This window comes from Sapajus apella, unplaced genomic scaffold (genome assembly GCF_009761245.1).
Source record: "Sapajus apella isolate SASKATOON/1434 unplaced genomic scaffold, GSC_monkey_1.0 scaffold13, whole genome shotgun sequence".
In the NCBI taxonomy this organism is placed as follows: Eukaryota; Metazoa; Chordata; class Mammalia; order Primates; family Cebidae; genus Sapajus; species Sapajus apella.
The window spans coordinates 7,541,278-7,564,714 of record NW_022436953.1 but is presented as its reverse complement, the minus strand read 5'-3'; the positions used below and the strand labels follow the sequence as shown (position 1 = coordinate 7,564,714).

The 23,437-nt window shown below is 37.7% G+C and overlaps 1 protein-coding gene across 2 annotated transcripts in view; it reads right to left on the bottom strand.

Annotated features, from left to right (window-relative positions):
* SLK (STE20 like kinase) overlaps nucleotides 1-21,496 on the bottom strand; it is a 57,120-nt gene extending 35,624 nt beyond the window's left edge. For both annotated transcript variants that reach the window (XM_032281530.1, XM_032281531.1), the window contains exons 1-2: nucleotides 20,729-21,496; nucleotides 271-435 (exon numbers count right to left, since the gene is read on the bottom strand). In XM_032281530.1, the coding sequence (XP_032137421.1) occupies nucleotides 271-435; nucleotides 20,729-20,878 (315 nt within the window). In that variant the 5' untranslated portion in view covers nucleotides 20,879-21,496. The remainder of the gene's footprint in view (nucleotides 1-270; nucleotides 436-20,728) is intronic.
* Between the last annotated feature and the right edge of the window lie 1,941 nt (nucleotides 21,497-23,437).

Genomic DNA, 23,437 nt, shown 5'->3' with positions numbered 1-23,437 from the left:
CAAATGTTTCCACTGGTGGATCCAACGTCAAACAATCATGATGAAACTGTACAACCTGAAACATAAATCTGAAACATAAATCTGAACATCTGTTGAAGCTGAGAATAACTTTGTTGTTATTACTCTCTTATTAGCAGATCAACTCTCATTCAAGTGACAAAAGTAACTAAATAGAAAAGACATAAAATAGGTTTCTAACAATTCATAAACATCTCTTTAGGACAATTAACTCATTTTGGCTACTCCTTTAGATCAACAGAAAACACTTACCCAAAGATTGTTCTCATAATAGAAGGCATCTAGAAGCTTGACTATATTTGGGTGATCACAAGATGCTAATATATCAATCTCTACCATGTAATCTTCAAGTTCTTCTTCAGATTTAGTGTCAATCACTTTTGCAGCAGCTAAAACACTGGTCTCTTTATTCTGGGCCTGAAAATGAAAGTATCAGATGTGTCACATTTCAAATGCATTGTTTTCTAATTTTTTATTATTTTAATAGATTTTAAGTTTTAGAGCAGTTTTAGGTTCACAGCAAAATTGCATGAAAAGTACAGAAGGTTGCCTCGTGCCCCATGCATAACCTCCCTCCCATCAACACTGCATATCAGAGTGATACATCTGTTACAATAATAATGAACCTACATTAACACATCATCACCCCAAGTCCAAAGTTTACATCATACTTTGCTGTCACATCTATAGGTTTCAACAAATGTATAATGGCATGTACCCACCATTATAATATCGTACAGAATCGTTTCACTGCCTTAAAAATCCTCTATGCTCTGCCTACCCATCCCCTCCTTCCTCCAACCCCTGGCAACCACTGATCTTTTTATTGCATCCATAGTTTTGCTTTTGCTTTTTCCAGAATGCCATATACTTGGAATCAGGGTATATATAGACCTTTCTGATTAGCTCTTTCCACTTAGTAATTACAGTTCCTTAATGTCTTCATGGCTTGATAACTCACTTCTTTTTAGCACTGAGTAATATTCCATTGTCTGGATATACCATAGTTTATCTATCCATTCACTTACTTAAGGATATTGTTGATTGTTTCCAAGTTTGTCAATTATGACTAAAGCTTCTATAAACATGTATGTGCAGGTTTCTGTGCAGACATGTTTTTCAACTCATTTGGGTAATAACCAAGGAGTACAACTGCTGGATTATATGGTAAGAGTATGTCTTGTTTTTTTTTAAGAAACTGCCAAACTGTCTTCTAAAGAGGCTGAAAGAGTCTGCATACCCACCAGCAATGAATGAGTTCCTGTTGCTCCACATCCTCACCAGCATTTGGGGTTGCCAGCATGCAGGGATTTCTCCAGTCTAACAGGTATACAGTAGTATTTGTATCTTGTTTTCAATTTACAATTCCCAATGACATGTGATGTTGAGCATCTTTTCATATACTTGTCAGATCTTTGGTGAGGTGTCTGTTCAAACCTTTCGCCCATCTTTTAACTGGACTATTAGTTTTCTAACTGTTGAGTTTTAAGAGTTCTTTGTATATTCTGGATAACTTTTCTTTATCAAATATGTGTCTCGCAAATATTTTCTCTCAGTCTGTGGCATGTCTTCTCCTTCTCTCGACACACTGTTTTGAAAAGACGGCCTACACATAAATATGAATTAATGCATGCTATGCACTGTGCTAAGGGCTTCATATGCACAGAGGACAGCATTTCAAATCATAGCCTCTAGTGGGTCAGATTGCTAGGAATTCAGTTCTGGTTTTGCCACTTACTAGCTGTGTTGCTTCGGGCAATTTACAAAATCCCTCTTTTAGTTTCCTCATCAGTAAGTTTCCTACCCCTCACAACTTCATGAGAATTAACATAACATGTATCTGCCAAGTAAAAAAAAAAACAACACATATAAACACTGAATATAGTATCTGGCATGTACAGAAGGATCCAAAAATGTTAGCTGCAATAACTATTATTATTTAATCCTCACAACTCCATGATATATTATCTCTCCTTTTATAAAACATTTTAATATCATCTATCTTAACATCACTTCAGCAAAACTGTACTTATTACATTAAAAAAGATACTAATTTTTTTAAAGCTAACAATAAATGTTTCAATAAATAAATGTCTAAATCTCACTTTTAAGAATTTATCAGGAGATAATCTTAATAAAATAATTTATAATAAAACTCATGTATATACAAAAATATTCATCAAAGCATCATTAGTAATAGAGAAAAAATGAATCAGCCTAAATGTCCATTAACAGTAACCTGCTTAAATGATGCAGTACAGTTCTACAATGGAAAATTATGCAGCCACTAAAATTAGTTAACTGATGTCCTAGAGACTTTAAAGATGTGCCTTTTATACATGTGAATGGGCTGGCATGAAGGAAGAAAAATAACTCACACTAGATAATCTCTAAAATTCCTCACAGTAACAAATTCTGTCATATATTGATTAAACCAACAATGGTATCATCTGGTTTAATATAAGTAATAAAAGTTCCATTAGAAAGAATAGTGTCTCAAATTATTGCTTGAAAATAACACGATGGCCGGGTGCAGTGGCTCACGCCTATAATCCCAGCACTTTGGGAGGCCGAGGCGAGTGGATCACGAGGTCAAGAGATTGAGGCCATCCTGGTCAACATGGTGAAACCCTGTCTCTAATAAAAATACCAAATAAATTAGCTGGGCATGGTGGCACATGCCTGTAGTCCCAGCTACTCGAGAGGCTGAGGCAGGAGAATTGCTTGAACCCAGGAGGCAGAGGTTGCGGTGACCCGAGATCGCGCCATTGCACTCCAGCCTGGGGAAAAAAAGAGAAAAACCCCCTACAAAAAAAAAAAAAAAAAAAAAAAAGAAAATAACATGATTACTCATCAGGATCCGGTTCTAAAGAACTCTAAAAAAACAAAACTGACATAAACATTTTATAAGTGTGTGACATTATTCTCTACACTAATATAACTGGGACATAAAGTATTACAAATAAGAGACCTTATCTACCTAATATCTAAAGGCATTAAAAACTCTTCACATTAAGGCTTAATGAAATAACTAAACCAGGAGTCTGCAACCACGGGGACACAACCCAGTATCAGTCCACAGCCTGTTAGGAACCAGGTTTCAAAGCAGGAGATTAGCAGCAGGCAAGTGAGCAAAGCTTTATCTGTATTTACAGCTACTCCCCATTGCTCACATTACCACCTGAGCTCTGTCTCCTGTCAGATCAGCAGCAGCATTAGCTTCTCATAGGAGCACGAACCCTATTGTGAACTACAAACCCTATTGTGAACTGCATGTGCAAGGGATGCAGGTTGTGTGCTGCTTATGAGAATCTAATGCCTGAAGATCTGTCACTGTCTCCCATCACCCCAAGACGGGACCATCTAGCTGCAGGAAAACAAGCTCACACTCCCAATGATTCTATACTATGGTGAGTTGTATACTTATTTCATATTACAATGTAATAATGATAGAAATAAAGTGTTCAATAAACGTAACGTGCTTGAATCATCCCAAAAACATCCCCCCATCCAGTCTGTGGAAAAGTTGACTTTCATGAAATCAGCCTCTGGTGCCAGAGGATGGGGAACACTGAACTAAATGATATTAAAAACAAGAATGGAATAATAAATACCCAATCTTAATTTAAAAATATAACTTCTGTTGATAAAAAGGTTTCAAGTATCAGTCATGATCACCTAAAATCACTGTTTTTATTTTCATGAATCATCAATAGCGCTTGGCCACATTACACAAACAAATGAGGGCTGCTGAGAAACATAAGTTGTCTGAATGTTCCATACTGGTTTCATATTCTAAAAAAATTACACCCTCTATACCAGTCTTGTTTTATTAGAAGGTATTCCCTGGGTAGTGAGTACAGGAATAATTTTTAAGTCTTCACTTATTTTATTTCTATATTTCTACATTTTCTAACACTACGTAATATTTTACAGTGAAAAATATCTTTTAGTAAAATTTTCAGCTGAAAACTGAAAGACCAGCACAGAAAATAGAGATGATTTCAGTCCCACAGAGGTGTTAGCCCATTGAAGGCAGAAAAAAAAAAAAAAAAAAAAAAAAATATAAAGGAATCAAAAAAACAAAGAATAAAAAGAGAAAAAAATTAATCATTGGGATTGTTTCTATCAATGAGGATGATTTCATCTCAAGGCTGAGGTATTCTCCCCCAACCAAAAGAAGAGCATAATTGTCCAGTGCATAACATTTACATATTATTATATGTAATAATTATATTAACATAATATATTATTATATGTTAATATGCAATATTATTAATTATATTAATATAACCATCAAATGTAAAAACCAAATAACTGAAATCACTGTTGATAAACATCCACCACAAGGCACTGGTCCGAGCTGCAGAAAACACAAGGACAAAAAACACCCCAGTGAAATGTGCTCTAGAAAAGAAACGCAATACAGCCGTCCCCTCTATCCCCAGGTAATACATCCCAAGACCCCCGGTGGATGCCTGAAACCTTGGATAGTACTAAACCCTATGTATACTTTGTTTTTTCCTCACATACATACCTATGATAAAGTTTAATTTATAAGTTAGCCAGACTAAGAGATTAACAACAATAACTAACAATAAAATAGAACAATTGTAATAAGACACTATGATAAAAATTATGTGAATGTGGTCTCTCAGTACATCTGACTATACTGCACTCACCTATTTTCAGACTGCAGGTAAATAAAACTGTGGAAGGTGAAACCTCAAATAAGGGGGAAGCATTGCATAAAAAAATAGTAAAAATCTTTTTTGACCAAAAGAGTTGATCTCCTGAAATCCATTCATTCTTCCAATAAATATTTACTGAGTGCCTTCTATACATTAGGTCACTGTTCTAGATGCTGACAATGTACAAACTACGCAAAATCTCTCTGTGCTGGTGGTACTTATTATAATTTCGGGGAGTGGTCAGTCAACGAATAAATAAATTAGCATATCAGCAATTCTTACTGTGGGGAAAAGTAAACTAATAAGAAAGAAACAGAGGCTGGGCATGGTGGCTCATGCCTGGAATCCCAGCACTTTGGAAGGCCGAGGTGGGCAGATCACTTGGGCCCAGGAGTTCAAGACCAGCATGGCAAAATGGCAAAATACCATCTCTACCAAAGAACATAAAAATTACAATGCCTGTAATCCCAGTTACTCAGGAGGCTCAGGCACAAGAATCACTAGAACCCAGGAGGGAGAAGTTGCAATGAGCCACGACTATACCACTGCACTCCTGCGTGGGTGACAGAGTAAGGCCCCTGTCTCAAAAAAAAAGATGAAGAAACGGAGGGATATCAGAGCACACAGACAAGAGTTTATAACTTAAATAGGGTAGTTAAGTTAGGTCTAACTGAGGTGACATTTGAGCATATTAATATCAATAAAATTCAATCATTATTTTAATGTTTTTAGCTATATAAATTAGAAATTTTAGTATTTTGCAAAGAAATTTGCAAGAAAAATCTCAAATTACTTCAAGTATGTTATTCTATATAGTAGTATCCATCATGCTTTTAGAAGAGGCACTGTTCTCTGCACCTTACATTTAGTAACCTATTTAATCCGTGTATCAGTTAGGGTCCAGACAGGAGGAAAATCACATTGATTATTTTAATAGAGAAAATTTAATAAAAACAATTACTAACTCTGTTGCTAACTAAAAAAATAATACAAAGGACATGGAGGTAACAACTACAGGCAAAAGTTATCATCCCTAGGACTATGAGAACAAAGGGAAAAGACTGGAATTATTAAAACTCAGAAGCTTGGAGGAAGCGTTCCACAAGGCTGAAACTCAGACGGACCCCTGAGGAGACAGTCATGCTCTGCTGGTGCTGCTGTGTCTGAACTGGAAGAAAGGTCCCGTAAGACTGGGACCCAAACTTCTGAGGAACAGGGTACCAGCCAACTGGCGCTGGTATTATGAAAGGTTATGATGAGGCTAGTTATGTGAGTGTTGGAAAAACTACAAACTGTATTAGACAGCTGCTACAGAAAGAAACTGCTGATGCTGAAGCAAAATAACTTCTACAAGGATGATGGTCAAAGTAATAAGAAAGCAGACGGGAAGCTCACGGGGAAACAAGACAAAGGTGTAAGTCATTTCTTACTCCTCCTTGCAGCCTCTCTCTAGTGCTCTATACTTTTGAAACAGAAATGCACTGCTAGCAAGGAAGAAATGGGATCTGCAGTCTTTGAACCAGCATCACAAAGCAGAATATAGAAGGGCGTATTTGGAACTGAGATTAAGAACTGGCACAATCCTTCTAAAACCTATGAGCAACACAGATGGGAGAGCTAAGGCAGAGTAGTAGTAAACATTTGGGTAATAAATATCCAAAGTTCCAACGAGCTGTTAAGTGAAGAAAGGGAAATAGCACTGGGAAGCATATACTTTTAGACTGCTGATCCTGTTGTTATCTGTTTTAAATTACATGCAAATTATGGTGATCTTTTCAGTCCTACTAAGATTTTGGTAGGAACAAGTACCAATATCAAAAGAGAGTAAAATTACTCATCAACACTTAGCAAAGATAGAAAGTGAATTCTCACTATTTGCAGTAGTTATGTTCTATAAAGTCACTGAAGGCACTGAATTAGCGACTACTGAAAACCATACACATAGACACACCCCTCACATAGATTATTATAATCTTAAATCCTGAAAACAATTCATCTTGGGAGATTCCTCTTTATTTTACAAAAGAGAAATGAGGCTTTTAACTGTTAAGTGACTTGCGGAAAGCCATCCCAAAAACAGATCTCAGACTTAGGATTCAAACCCTGTCCAACTGGCCCCCCAGCCGGACCTTCTTGCACTACACTACACTGCCTCTGCTGTCTCCATCCTCTGGTCATCTCTTCATGAGAGCTGAAATAGCAAGGCAGTGTCACCTTGTTCAAATTTAGCTGGGAATGTGTTTGTCAGAGGATTCAAATTTTTTGTAGCTTTGTGCATACATGCAAACAACCACATAAGTGCTGCAAGTATAGACTTTAGGACTACAAGTAAACTTTAACAAGTAGACAAATTCACAAATACAAAATCTGCAAATAATGAGGATCAACTGTACATATTCTTTCCACAATTTCTGTAAAGTATTACAGAAATCCAAAGGATTGTGTTATTTTCTGAATTCTACAAAAGGGAAAGAAATATACTTTATATTTTCCTTATATTTTCTTTACATTCCCAAACTCTTTTATTTATATTGTTCTGGTTATTTATTCAAAATTTAGTCACTGGTCAGTCAAAATATATCATGAAAATGATGTCAGTAATAAGTCAAATTTGGCTAAGTCTACAGTTTTCAAAATTTTTCACCAATTGTCAGATCACACAGGTTTCCTGCTTATTTCAAGAACTAATTGACTCTGAGCAGCATGAATATGCAGAAAGAAACACAACTGTGTAATAAAGAAGCTGAGGAAATGTGCATAGATTGCACAGCTGGAAAAGATGGAAAAAAGAACACAAAAAGTCATTTCGAAAATATATTTTAAAATAGGACAAAAAATGTAGCACTTCTGGAAATTAATTCAAGAAAAATAAAGATTTTAAATAAGGAAAACAATCCCATTTACAATAGCATCAGAAAAAATAAAACACTTGGGAATTAACTAAGGAGATAAAAGACTTATACAATGAAAACTAAAAAACAATGCTGAAAGAAATTCAAGACATAAATGAAAACACATCCCATGTTCATGTATTGGAGGCTTAATATTGTTAAAACGTCAGTACTACCCAAAGCAATCTACAGATTCAACATCAATCAAAATCTCAATGCCATTTTTTACAGTAATAGAAAAACCCATCCTGAAATTCACATGGAATCTCAATGGAACCTGAATGGCCAAAATCATCTTGAAAAAGAGCAAAGCTTGAAGACTCCCACTTCCTGACTTCAAAATTACTATGAAGCTATAGTAATCAAAACACTGCAGTCCTGAAATATAAACCAATGGAATAGAGACCAGAAAAAAAAACTGGCATATATATGGTCTAACGATTTTTGGCAAGGGTGCTAAGAGCAGTCAATGAGAAAAGGGCAGTCTTTTCAACAAATTGTGCTGAGAAATCTGAATATCCACATGTGAAGGACTGAAGTTGGACCCTTATCTAACAACATACACAAAAATTAACTAAAAATGGACCAAACAAAAACTTAAATGTAAGACCTAAAACTATAAAACTCTCAGAAGACAGCATGAGGCAAAAGCTTCATGACACTGGATTTGACAATCAATTCTGAGATATGACACCAAAGCACAGGCATCAAAAGAAAACACAGACAAACTGTACTTGATGAAAACTGTAAAATGCTGGACATTTATTACAAGACAACATCAAGAAAGTAAAATGGCAACCTATAGAGTGATAGAAAATATTTATAAATCATGTATCTGGTGAGGATCAATATCCAAAATATATAGATAACTTCTAAAACGCAACAACAACAAAAAAACCAGAACTAGCTCAATTCAAAAACATGCTAAGGAGTTGAACACGTATTTATTTCTCCAATGAAGATACACAAATGGCCAATAAGCACATGAAAAGATGCTCAGCATCACTAATACTAGAGAAATACAAGTAAAAACTATAATAACTACCACCTCACACCCACTAGGATGACTATTATTTAAAAAAGAAAGAAAAGAACAAGTGTAGGCAAAAATGTGGAGAAATTAGAACTCTTGTTTTGTGCACAAGTCTATGGAAATATAAAATGGTATAGCTACAGAAAACAGTATGGCAGTTCACCCCCAAAATTAAAAGCAGATTCCCACATGATCCAGCAATTCCATTCCTGGGTATATACCCTAAAAAACTGAAAGCAGGGTCTCAAAGAGATATTTGTACACCCATGTTCATAGCTAAATACACAACAACTAAAACATGGAAGCAATTCAAGTGTCATCAAGAGATGAGTGGATAAGCAAAATGTATATATACATACAATAAAATATTATTCAGCCTTAAAAGAAAGGAAATTCTAACATATGCTATGACATGGATGAACCTTAAGGACATTATGCTAAATGACATACGTTAGCCACAAAATAATAAATAGTATAATTCCATTTATATGAGGTACTTAGAGTAGTCAAAATCATAGTATCAAAAAGTAGAAGGGCAGTTGCTTAGGGCTGGAGGAAGGAAGAAATAGGAAGTTAGTGTTTAACAGCATAGAGTTTCATTTTAAAAGATGGTGAGAGGCATGGAGCTGGATAGCAGTGATGGCTGCACATTACAAATGTATTTAGTATTAATGAACTAGACATTTAAAAATCATAAAGATAGTGAATCTTCATAGGGTATAAAAAATGGTTGAGACAGTAACTTTCTGTGTATTTTACCAAATAAAAAAATTAAAAAAATAAATTTGCACAAATTTTATAATTTCAAAGTAAGCGTTAATAAATAATCATTTACTTTGCTCTAACAATTCTCCTAAAAATTTAACCTAAAAGAATAACATGGAAATATACTATGTGCATATGGACATCCATTATACAATGGAAGCATTGCAAAGCAGTAAAAAATAGGATGGTCTTTAAAGTAAATGGTGCTGGGACAACTGGTACCTACATAGAAAACATAAAATTTGACCCTTATACCTCACTCTATAAGTGAAAATCAACACCAGTTTAATCACAGATCCATAAAACTTTACAAAGATAACACAACAGGATATCTTCACCATCTTGAGTAGAGAGGAATTTCTTAAGACAAAAACATTAGCCATGTGGGAAAAGTTAATAAATTGGACTATATTAAAACTTATGTGTACACAAAAAAGAACATCATAAAGAGAGTGAAAAGACAAACCATAAAGCAAAAGAAAATAATGTACATCATATATAACTGACAAGAGATAAGTATCCAAAATATATAATGACCCCCTATAAATCAATGAGAAAAAGAAAGAGGACCAAAAGACTTTAACAAGCACTTCAGAGAACAGGAAATCCAAATGGCCAATAAACATATGAAAAGGAGCTCAACCTCATTAGTAATCTGGGACAATATTACTTCACATCCATCAGGGAACAGACAAGGAAAAAGGGGCCAGAAAAAAGGCTCTATCAAGGTTAAAGATCCAAAATTAGATATGGTATGTTAGTTTCTTGGCCATTTTTAATAAAATTTTGGCAGGATACTCTGAAATAAATTATGTAATATTACTTTATCTTAAATGTTAATATGCCATAACACAGACCTTTAAAATTTTAAGAGACTTTATAAAGCTCATGCCATACAACATACCAAATGGAAATAAAACATATATGCTTTACAAGTAAAAATAAAATATCTTGCCTGGATACAGTGGCTCACGCCTTAATCCCAGCACTATGGGAGGCCAAGGCGGGAAGATCACTTGAGCCCAAAAGTTGGGGACCAGCCTGGCCAACATGGTGAAACCCCGTTTCTACTAAAAAATACAAAAATTAGCCAGGTGTGGTGGTACATGCCTATAATCCCAGCTGCTCCAGAAGCTGAGGCACGAGAATCACTTGAACCTGGGATTTGGAGGTTGCAGTGAGCCAAGATCATACCACTGCACTTCTGCCTGGGCGACAGAGCGATACCCTGTCTCAGAAAAAATTACAATTAAAATTAAAAAATAAAGTATCTTGATTTCCAGTATATTTCTTTTACATTGAGATGCTAAAATGACAGCATACAAAGAGAAATTAAATTTATTAACTTTGCTCACACTTTCCAAGAAAGGAGGAAGGGTGGAAGGAGGGATGATACAAATACCCTCCCTTTCTAAAGAAAGCACTAAAATTAAGTAATATTTCAGCATTAATGTTTAGAAAGAAGTGTGAGCTGATAAACTGGTACACTGGAAAAGTTGATCATCTTATAAATTAAAAGAAGAACAACAACAAAATATTGTTTTTATATTCCATATGTACATTCAGTAGTTATATCCTTATAGATAAAAAACAAGTTAGTAAGAAACACAGGGATAACATAATTGTCCTGGTCCTGTCATTTTTCTTCTCATTATCTTGAGATGAAATTATCACTTAAAAACTACTTTTGAAAATGATTTCTCTTCAAGAAAAAAAATTATTCACTGAAATTTTGATTTGTTCCTTTCATTAAAATTTTTTCTGAAATTTCAAAACCATCTCAGTTCTCATTTTGGTACATAAAAGTGACAGATTTTTATAATAAAAAGGTAACATTTCATACAGTAACAGAAATAGCATCTTATATTCAAGCAGAAGTGTACCTTGGCATAGAGACACAACTGTGGTAAAATAAGAATTAACTGCTTCTGTCACTGAGCTGTGTTAAAGATCTGTGTGAACTTAAACACAGATGTATAAAGAAGAAACATGGGAATATAGTAATATGTCACTTTATCTAGAAGTCTGTGTCAACACATAGTAACTTTCTGGTTGAAAACAGAAAACTAAGAAGGAAAGTTTAAAACTTTAAAACTATGCCAGAAAATATTCTGTAAAATAATTCACTAAATTGCTAACATTTCCAATGTCAAGTTATTTAAAATTGTTCAGAAAGGATTAATTGACATAATAAGATAAGTGAAAGAAAACAAGGGTACAAATAATTGAAAGAAGAGAAAATCCTTAAGAAAATGAAAAAGAGAAACATAATGAATGGATAAATGGATGAATGGATGGATAGACATGTGTAATAAAGTCAGTATAGCAAAATATGAACACCTGTAGAATCTAGGTAGTTGATATGTGTATGTTCACTATACAACTTTTTTCATGTATCAACTTTTTTATAGAATTGAAAAATTTCAATGAATGAAATTCATTCAAATGATGAATCCTGAAAAACTACACTCAACCAGTGGTGCTCAACTTAAAGGTGATTTTGCCATCCGGGAGACATTTGGCAATGTCTGGAAGTATTTTAGGTTGTCACAAACGGGCAGGGGTCAAGGATGCATCCTACAGCGCATAGGAAAAAGCCCTCCACAAAAAAGAATTATCCAGTCCAAAATGGCTGTAGTGCCAATATTGAGAAACCCTGTGCTAAGTGCAAAAAGCCATACATATTAAGAATACATACTGTATGTTTCTATTTATTAAAAAATTCTAGAAAAGGCAAAACTGTAGAGCCAGAAAGCAAGTAAGGGCTATCTTGGGCTCAGTGTGGGAATGGAGACGGGCTGCAAAATAGGCACATGGGAACTTTTGGGGGATGATAGAAGGGTTCCAAAGCTGGATTGCAGTAATGGTTGCAAAACTATACTGATTTACTAAAACTCACAAAATTATATATTTAAAATGGGTGGATTTTGTGGTATATAAATTATACCTCAAAATAGAGCTTCTTTTTTTTTAATTGGGCAAATAACCAGGAATTCCTCCAAAAAAAGATACTCAAATATGGAATAAGCACATAATGACTGACTACATTAATCATCAGAAAAACGTAAATAAAACCAGGCCGGGTGTGGTGGCTCACGCCTGTAATCCCAGCACTTTGGGAGGCCAAGGTGGGTGGATCACGAGGTCAAGAGATCAAGACCATCCTGGCCAACATGGTGAAACCCCATCTCTACTAAAAATACAAAAATTAGCTGGGCAGCGTGGCACACGCCTATAGTCCCAGCTACTCGGGAGGCTGAGGCAGGAGAATTGCTTGAACCCAGGAGGTGGAGGTTGCAGCGAGCCAAGATTGCGCACTCCAGCATGATGCCTGGCGACAGAGCAAGACTCTGTCTCAAATAAATAAATAAATAATAAAATTAAAAAATAAAGACAAATGTAAATAAAACTATTCGCACTCAACAGAATGACTAACAAAACATTAAAGATCATATTAATAACAATACCAAGTGCTAGTGAAGACATAGAGCAACTGTGAAAACTCCCATACCCTACTGATGGTAGCGTAAATTGGTACAACCACTTTGTAAAACTGGTAGTATCTTCTAAAGCTGAAAATGCATATAACCTATGACCTAGAAAATTCCTTCCCAGTATATATCCAAAACGACATATGTGCACCAAAATGCACAAGAATGTTCATGAATCATTTTTTATTAATTAAAAAAATTTAAGGGTGGGCACAGTGGCTCACGCCTGTAATCTTAGCAGTTTGGGAGGCCAAGGTGGGCAGATCACTTGAGCCTAAGAGTTCGAGACCAGCCTGGGCAACATGGCAAAATCTTGTCTCTACAAAGAATACAAAAATTAGCTGGGCATGGTGGCAGGCACCTATAGTCCCAGCTACTTGGGAGGTTGGGGTGGGAGGATCACCTGAACCCGGAAAGTTGATCCCACCACTGCATTCCAGCCTGGGTGACAGAGGTGAGGCTCTGTCTCAAGAAAAAAGAACAAATTAAAACAAACAAAGATGGCTTCTCCCTAGGTTGCCCAGGCTGGTCTTGAATTCCTGGGTTCAAGCGACCCTACCACCTTGGCATGCCAAAGTGCTGGGATTACAGGCATAAGCCCCTGCACCAGGCCATGAATTGTATTCTTAATATACAAAAAGTTAAAACAATCCAAATACTACAGAATGGATAAACTATAATACTTCATAAAATACCATACAGCAAAGAAAAAGATCAAATGACTACTACATTCAACGACATGAATGAAACTCACTCATACTGTTTAGCAAAAGGAGCCCAACACGAAAGAATATATTAAATGATTACAGGATTAAAAGAATCATGTAAATGATTATATTTACATAAAGGCCAAAACACCAATAAGATTGCAGTAGTCTGAGTAAGAGATAACAGCAGTTTTGACTAGTGAAATGACAGTGAAGAAAGAAAGATTTGAGAAATATTTAGTGGGTAGAATTAACAGTCCTTGGCTTTTAATTAGGTTTGGTGGGGAAGGCAGCAACAGGTGTTAAAAATGACCTCTAGGTCTCTGGCCTATGCAACTGGTGGATGGAAGTAATTACTGAATGGGAACACAGAAGGAGCAAATTTGGGGCTGACATCATAAGCTGAATTAGTTCATGTTTTGGACTTGCAGTTTAAGGCATCTGTGAGACATCCAAGCACAAATCTCTAATATACAGTTGGATGTGTGGATCTGGAGTTCAAAAGGAAGGTCTTAGGGTAGAGATATAAATTGCATTTAGATGCTAATTGAGCCATGGGAGAAGATGGGTTCTCTTAAGCAAAGGAAAAAGCAGCCTATACCCAAGCCTTGTGGAATTTCTACACCTTAAAGTCAGAAAGAAGAAGAGCCAGCAAAGGAGTCTGAGGAATAGACACAGAGGTGGAAGGGAAATCAAGAGGATGGTGACTTAAAAGCCAAAAAATGAGCTTTTTAAAGGAAAGAATGGTCAAGTATCTCAAATGGTCCTGAGAGGTCAAGTAAGTATCCACTGAGCTTAGGGACATAAAGAATCTTAAAACCACGGCAAGAGCTATTATTGGGGAAAGTGTAGGTGGAGGTTGTCAAATAAATAATACAAGAAAATGTCACAGAACTGAAGGACTAAGTCTTTGAACTGAAAGGACTAATCAAGAGCCCAGCAAAACGAAAGAAGACAAAAAGAACTACAGCACCATGAACAGAGGACAAAAGAAAATCCTAAAAGCTATTAAGAGAAAAAGATGGCAAAGGATCCAGGAAACAAAATGGCATCAGACATTCAAGTGCAACTCTTGAAGCCAAAAGACAATGAATAGAAGAAAGTCTTAAAAACTATAACAAATTCTAAATCTTAAAAATTCTTCAAAAAAGTACTTTTGAACTAGAATTATATATATTAAGTTGTGACCTTATTATAAAGACATATTCAGACAGGCAAGTTCTTAAAAAATACGTTTTCCATGGATCCTTTCTCAGAAGGCTACTAAAAGTTGTAAACCACAAAAACAAGAAGGAAATTCTAACAGTTGAAAAACAAAGTATTTAAGACATCCTTAAAGTAGTTTGTGTTCCAAAAACTTCTAGGGAAAAAATTGTAACTCATTATTAAGATACTAAAAAAATATCTAAACAGAGGTAAAACATATGCATAGGTGAGAAGACTCAATATCAAAGAGAGGTTAATTTTTCCAAAACTGAATTATAAATTCAATAAAATCTCTCCAAAAAAACACAAGTTTTTTTGTGGAACTCAACCAAGCTAACTCGAAAATGTAAACAGAAGCCCTAAAGGCCAAGAATAATGCTAAACTATGTTGAAGAAGAAGCAGAGATTTATTTTAATGCTTTCCTCATTAAGACAGTGGGATACTGGTACAGGAATAGACAGATCAATGAAGAGAACAGAGATTGCAGAAACAGACATATGCTATGTGACAGGGGACGGCAGAGCAGTGGGGAAATATTTTTCTTCCTAGTGAATAGTTCTGGGACAATTGTGTATCCACATGGGGGAAAAAAATGAAACTGTACCCCTACCTCATACTGTTTAAAAAATCTATTCTAGGTAGATTACAGACCTAATTGTTAAAGAAAGGCAAAATCATAAAGCTTTTAGAATATAGGAGATTATCTTCATTATCACAGGTTAGGAAAAAATGTCTTAAACATAACACAAAAAGCATCAACTGTAAAGGAAAAAAAGGACTAACTGGACCATGTTAAAAAATTATGTTCACAAAAAGGCACTATAATGAGAATGAAAAGACAAGTCACAGAATGAGAATACATTTGTAATAACTATCACCAGCAAATGGTTAAAATTCAACACACACACGGCCGAGAGCGGTGACTTATGCCTGTAATCCCAGCACTTTGGGAAGCCGAGGGAGGCAGAACACAAGGTCAGGAGTTCCAGACCAGCCTGACCAACATGGTGAAACCCCGTCTCTACTAAAAATACAGAAATTAATGGGCGTGGTGGCACGAACCTATAATCCCAGCTACTCAGGAGGCTGAGGCAGGAGAATCACTTCAACCTGGGAGGTGGGAGTTGCAGTGAGCTGAGATCACACCACTGCACTCCAGCCTGGGCAAAAGTTTGAGAGTACATCTCAAAAAACAAACAAAAAATTCAAAACACATATACTGTATACACACACATACATACACACACACTCAACATATAAACAAAAAGGCATCAATAGAGAAATGAGTAAGAGACCCAAACACAAAAGAAGAAATTCAAAGTACCAAATACATATTAAAATAATTATTTTTTAGTAATCTGTGAAAGGTGAATTAAACACACAATGAGAAATGTAACACATTATCAGGCTGTCAAAACTTTAAAATTCTGACAATACTAAATGCTAGCAAAGATGCAGGGCAAAGAAATTCTTAAACTGCTGATGGGAATGTAAACTTGTATAATGAGTTTGGCATCATTTGGTAAAATTAAAGATACACTACCCTATAACCTAGCAATTCCATTTCTGGATTAACTCAGAGAAACTCATGCATATGTGCAATAACATTTTGTGTAAGCCAAAAACTGGAAACTACCAATATATCAACTAATAGTACAATGGTAAATAATTGGTGATATCATCATATAATAGAATACAATGCTACAGTGAAAAAGAACTACAGCTCTATGTGATAAAGATGAACCTCACAAACATAACACTGATTTTGAAAGAGGAAAGACACAAAAGAATACGCTCAATATGATTCCATTCACATAAAGTTCAAGTACACACAAAGCTAAATTTATAACATTTAGGGATATAAACTGAGATAGTAAATGATTATGAAAAGCAAGTAAATGAATAACTTAAAGATAGGATAGTGGTTTCTTTTAGGGAGAGAGAAGGTATTAGATACAGAAAGCAGGCAAGAGGGACTCCCGGATGTTGGCAGAATTCCTTGACCCTGATGGTTATTAATAAGAAGTCACTTTATTAACTGCTAAATGTGTATGTTTCTGTATTTTTTTATACAAAGATTATATATTTCACTATTTTTTAAAAGGCATACACCCGTCAGTTGTCATATAAAAATCCCTTTCATCCAGCACACAGCCAAGAGTCTAGTTTCAACTGAATAGATGAAATAGCTTTCTAGAAATGCAATTCAATCCATAATCTTATGTCATTCTTTTTTTCTGTTACAAACAAGAGAAATCCAGCTGGACGTGGTGGCTCATGCCTGTAATCCCAGCACTTTGGGAGGCCGAGGCAGGTGGATCACCTGAGGTCAGGAGTTCAAGACCACCCTGGCCAACATAGTAAAACCCCATCTCTACTAAAATCACAAAAAATTAGATGGGTGTGCCAGCACATGCCTGTAGTCCCAGCTACTCGGGAGGCTGAAGCAGAAGAATTGCTTGAACCAGGGAGGCAGAGGTTGCAGTGAGCCGAGACTGCACCACTGCACTGCAGCCTGGATGAGACTCCATCTCAAAAAAAAAATAGAAATCCTAAGATAAAAAATTCTAAAGGATATTACATATCTTCATTTATACATAAAATACTACTATTTTTAAAAGAGAAATAAAGTAGTGAAGCTTTCCAGGCAAGGAAGTAACTGTTAAATGTGTACAGTGCTGGACTGAGTTGAAGAAATACAATAAGTATATGATAGAAAAATGACTCAAACTAAATATACAACATGATTACCTATAGGTTACACATCCCAAATCTGAAAATCCAATCTGAAATGATCCAAAATCTGCAACTTTCTGAGTCCTAACATGACATGATGCTCAAAGGAAATGCTCACTAGAACATTTTCAATTTTAGATATTTGATAACTAAGTATAATGCAAAAATTCCAAAATCAAAAAAATTCCAAATTCCTAAACACTTCTGGTCCCAAGCATTTGGGAAATGGGATACTAAACTTGTATTTACAATACAATCTTTGCAACAGTTACCAAATTCCATAACCAAATGATAGTTAGAATCAAGTTTATAAATAATTTTCTACTACATACCACTATGTACAACCTTAAGGTTTCATAGCTTTTCCCACCAAATATAAGGTGGTTTATAAATCCTCAATTTCTAGGGAATCTAGAAAAAAAAAAAAAAAAACTTTTAGAAAAAGGCCATAAGAAGTCAGATAAGTTTTAATTTCAAATTTTATTTTTTAAAAATAAATTTTTTTTTTTTTTTTTTTAACTCATACCCTACTCCTTACAGGCACAGAGCAGTGAAATGAAAAAAGAAAACAAGGCCGGGTGCAGTGGCTCACGCCTGTAATCCTAGCACTCAGAGAGGCTGAGGCGGGCAGACTGCCTGAGCTCTGGAGTTCAAGACCAATCCGTCTCTACTAAAATATAAAAAATTAGCCAGGCGTGGCAGCAGGCACCCATAGTCCCAGCTACTTGGGAGGCTGAGGCAGGAGAGATGCCTGAACCCAGGAGGGGGAAGTTGCAGTAAGCCAAGGTCGCGCCACAACGGCACTCCAGCCTGGGCGACAGATCAAGACTCCATCTCCCAAAAAAAAAAAAAAAAAAAAAAAAAAAAGGACAAAAAGAAAAAACAAAATAGTGCGAGCCCATGCTCTTCAAATATCATACTAAAATACAGACATCAAGACCACAGAAATTATCCTTGACACAATTTTATAGTGCTCAAATAACTACATGAAATAAGATTCCTGTTTTTCAGAAAATTTTCAATTAATGTCTCAGTATAGGAAGACAGATCACATTTTGCAGAAAGTGTCATGAAAGAATAAAACAGGGCTTTAGTATCGCCACACAATCTGCCCATGCCATTAGAAACCAAGAAAATGGTTTATTATCTTCTTGGTTCCTTTTCCCATCTCATCCCATATTTTGCATCTATGAGCTCTAAATGTAATAACAATAATTTCTACCATTTACTGACTCCTTTCCATGTGCTTTATATTTATTATCTTCTTTAATCCTCACACTGAGGAGGTCTTATGGATGAGGCAAGTTAGGCACAGGACAAATAAGAAACTTGCTCAAGGTAACATGCTGCTATTGAGTGAGAGAACTAAGTTATATTCCAACCCCAGAGCCAGTGCTCTTACTACTAAATTGTTTAGATTTGCTAAAACACATTTACACCATGAAAACTGCCCATAATCACCTACCACCTTCTAACTACAAGATTCTAGGAGCCTTGAGAATTTATTTTTGCCTTTCCAGGCTAATTCCATACTTAAAGAACTTTAATGGGTGAAAGAATCTAAACAAACTCTTAAGGAAATCTGTATTATGGCTAAGAAAATGGAGGTCCAGAGAAGTTAAGTGTTTCATCCAGGATTAAAACACTGGTTTGTGACAGCCAGCACTAAAACACAACTCTTGATTCCCAGGAGTTATCTTCCCACTACACTAAAGTGTTGCATCTTATGTAGCTCTTGGTGAAGCCCATACTCTACCTTCCACACAAATAACAAAGTTTATTTTGCCAACTTTCACAGTACATGATAGCTTCCACGATGGCATTCTAATGTAGATAAAATACATCCTCTTATTTCAACAAACAGACACATCACTATATGCTAAGGCAGTGGATGAACCCAAATATATAATTTGGTCCTTAATTTTATTATAGAAACATAAATATACTAACAGTAATAAGTGACAAGTGCCATAATAGCCATGTGAACGTGTTCTGAAAGCACACAGAAAGGGGTGCATATTTCAGCCTAAAGAATGAGGACTAGGGTTTTGACAAGATGCATTTGAGACAGGGCAAAGGGCAGGGCAAAGGCACACAAGTGTACTGGTGCTTAGAAAGCAGTAAGCAAAATGCTCTGATTTCTACCAGTTAAAGTAAAAAACAATACTAAATACGGGGTCAGAAGACCTGAGTTCATGTCTACGCTGTGACTCATATGGCTGTGAGCAATTTCAGTACCTTCATCTGTTAAATGTGGATACTGATACTGACCTACCTACCTCACAAGATTTTTGTGGGGGCCAAATTATTTGAAAGTATTTAAAAACTGCAAAGTCCTGTATAAACCTAAGTTATTTTCTTATGTTTTCACTTCTAGGCAACCCTGTGGATCCTTTCCCTAAACGCTGTCTCATAAAAAACTCGCCCTTCAGGATGAAAATAATCCAATGACATCATTCATATGCTCCTTAGGAGACAGTAAATAGTTAACATTAATGCCTTTAGGCTGAAACGCCAAGCCTCTTCCTATCGAAACATACAGCTACGTGTGTTTTTAATTTTTTAAGCGCTGATACTGACTTCCAGTCAATGCTTACTATAAATATATTTTTAAAATCATGAAGGTTTTCTTGTGGAAATTTTGTCAGAAATTCCATTCCATTTTACAGTATGCTGTCAAGCAACCAACTCACGAAGAGACTTCAAGTAGCAATCACTTGATCCCAACCAGTTATGTATTAGCTCTAGATACAACCAAATATATACCCTGGACCCTAAAAAGGGAACTGCTGGAGTACAAGCATGCACGCGAATGCAGTCAGTAGACAAATCCACTGAAAAGTGCAAGGAGTTTCTCATTCTAAAATACTTGGAGGGCACAACCAGACCCCTTCTATAAATTAAAGAACACTCTCATTTCCTTTGAAGTTTGACAGAGCAGACTTTATAACCCTGCCTCCCTTTCCAATCGTCCTGTAAACTCCATCCAGGCCCCATTTTGTTCCATCGTAAACCCGACTTCTTAGCTACTCCTTGGATGATCAGCCAAGTAAAGTTGCATCGAACCCTAACAGTCAGAAGAAGGAGCAGGAGACAGGAAAGGGACGAGGGGAGCAGAAGTCCTCCCGCCACTCCAGGCCAGTGGCTGTTTTATCTTCGCAGTACAACTTCCCGTTTTCCCCCTCTTACCTTGTACACTTTCCCAAAGGCTCCGTCGCCCAATTCTCCTATAATCTCCCAAAAGTCTTCGGGGTTCAGGTCCCTCTTCACGTGTTCGTACTGCTTCTTCTTCTTCTCGCTCCCCAACTTGAAGATCTTACGGAAATTGAAGAAGGACATTTTTCCTCCCAACACAGAGTTCCTTGCACTTAAGGACTAAAAACAATACAAGGCAAAGTTTCTCCGCCCTGCTCTCCCTCGCGAGCCCGGCTGGCGGCGGCGGGCGCGGCGTCCCCCGGCTCCCGCAGCCCCGGCCGGGCGGTCCCGGGAGAAGGAGGGGCGGCGCCCCGGGCTCCGGCCCGCGGTGGGGGTGCTGCGCGAGCGGCCCCTCCGCCGAGCCCGGCCCGCCGGCCGCGCGGTGGGCGCCTCGCCCTCAGCCCACCCTCCAGGAACGGCACCTGCCCGCAAGCTCGCTCCCACCCGGCCTGGTCCGACGAGTCCGAGCCGTCAGGACGCCCGCGGCGTTGGCGGCGGCTTAGGCCCGCGTCCCGGCGAGTCTCCAGGGGCGGCGGCCACTCCGGGAGAGAGAAGCGGCCAGCGGCCTTGGAGGCGGGCGGTCGAGAAGCCGAGCCCTCCCGCCTCGGACCGCGAGCCTAGGGTCTCCTCCGCCGCCGTCCGCTCCCGCCGCGCAAGGCCCGCGCGTCCCCTCGGGTCTGGGGCGCCGCCGCCGCCTCCGCCGCCTGGCTCCCTCCCTAGCCTATACAGCCTCGGCCTGGAGCGCGCGTCGACGCCGACTCCGTAGCGCGCCCGCGCGCTCCTCCGGCTGCGCGCCCGCCCGGTCACGCGCCCTGCTCACCGCGCGCTCGAGTGGGGGCGTCCCCTATGGCCTCGCGCACGCGCGCTGGGTCCCGCAGACTGGCTGTTCCCGAAGGATCGTGTTCGCGGAGCTGGGGGCTAGGGGCGCGGGAAGGCTGGTGTGGTGGACGCTAATGCACTTTGATCCCTGACGATTGTTTCCCATTTGCCCTCCAAGCCCCAAATCCTGTCAGTACACGGCCTTGGTGGAGCGACCCCGTGGGCATGACCTTGTTGACTGTGCTATGGGATGTTGCCTCCATTCTGGACCTGGGAAAAACCGTAGAGTGAAAGCCGGACCTGTTAGGTTTGGGACCTGAAAGAAGACTTTTTCGCTCTCAGACGGGCCCCAGGTACAATGAAAGGAGAGAGAGTTTGTGTGGTGGCTGTGAGCTTGGGCTTTGAAGAGAGAGATCTGTGACCTTGGGCAGGTAACCTCTCCGAGCCTCCGTTTCCTCTTTGTGAAATGAAGATCCTAATAATCCCAACCAGAAGGTTGTGAATGAGGCAATGGATGGAAGACCTTTCCGCGACCCCTGCACCCGAAAACGCTCTTAGTTCTTACTCTCATTGTTTTAAGTGTACAGGCAAGATAGACACAGATACATAAGAATTGTTTCAGCCCACTACTCAAGTGATGACTGTGACACTCCCTTGAGGGTAAAACTTACTTCTCCTGGCCACCTCCACACCTGTAAACCTGGTGTCACTCTTGCTGACTCCACCTCAACTAAGGCCCTCACTTCCTGGTTTGCCTCCAACCCCCTTGGACAGCAGTGCCTGGTGGGGCAGTGTGGGCGTTGGCTGGAATCTGTCAGGTGGTGACCTACCTTCTCCACCGGACGGGAACACTTTCAGGCCAGTGGTTTGTTGTTCATCACGATATTCAAGTACCTGGCAACATTCCTGGCGTATGATAGGAAGGCAGATTTGGTGAATGAATGAATGGATAGATGAATGAATAAATGAATGGAGGTAACTGGAGCAGAGACAATGTATATATATTGCTATTTATATAATGTCGGTCTCCCCAGTCATTTTGCCCTCCAGTCCCAAAATGGCATAGCAAAACCCCCCTTCCAGTGAGACACTTAAGATGATTCAATTCCTTGAGTTCCCTCAATTTTTGAAGTGTTATTGTAACATATTGATATACAATAAGCTATACATATTTGAAGTGTGCACTTTTATATGTTTGACAAATGTATAGACCTGTGAAAACAATGCTATAATTATTTTTAATTATCATTTATGGAGAAAATGAAATGCTTAAAAAAATAAAATTAAAAGTACTGTAATTCTATCCAGACATAACCATTGATAAGATCTTATATTTCAAAATAGGATTTTTTTGATTGTGCATTAACTTTTTTCAACATGGTTGAGGTTGTACTACGTAAAAAGGTTTGCATCCTGCACTTCTCATATTTCAGTACAATTAATAATTGTTCTCTTCTACTGTGAGATATTTAGACTATAATTTCTCTGCTTTTAATAACATATGGATAAATATCTTTGTACACAAATCTTTTTTCACATATTTGATTATTTCCTTAGGATAAATTATCAGAAATAGATTTTGGCCAGTGGGTATATGTCTATTTCCTTGTTTTGTTCTTTTCAAAATAGAAAAAACTTTACTGTTTTCTCAAATTTAAAAATGTTATATTCTTGGCCGAGTGTGGTAGCTCACACCTATAATCCCAGGCTAAGATGGGAGGATTGCTTGAGCCCAGGAGTTTGAGACCAGACTGGGCAACATGATGAGATCACATCTTTACAAAAAATTAAAAACAAAAGAATTAGCTAGGCATAGTGGCACTCACCTGTGGTCTCAGCTACTGGGGAGGCTGAGGCAGGAGGATCACTTGGGCCCAGGAGGAT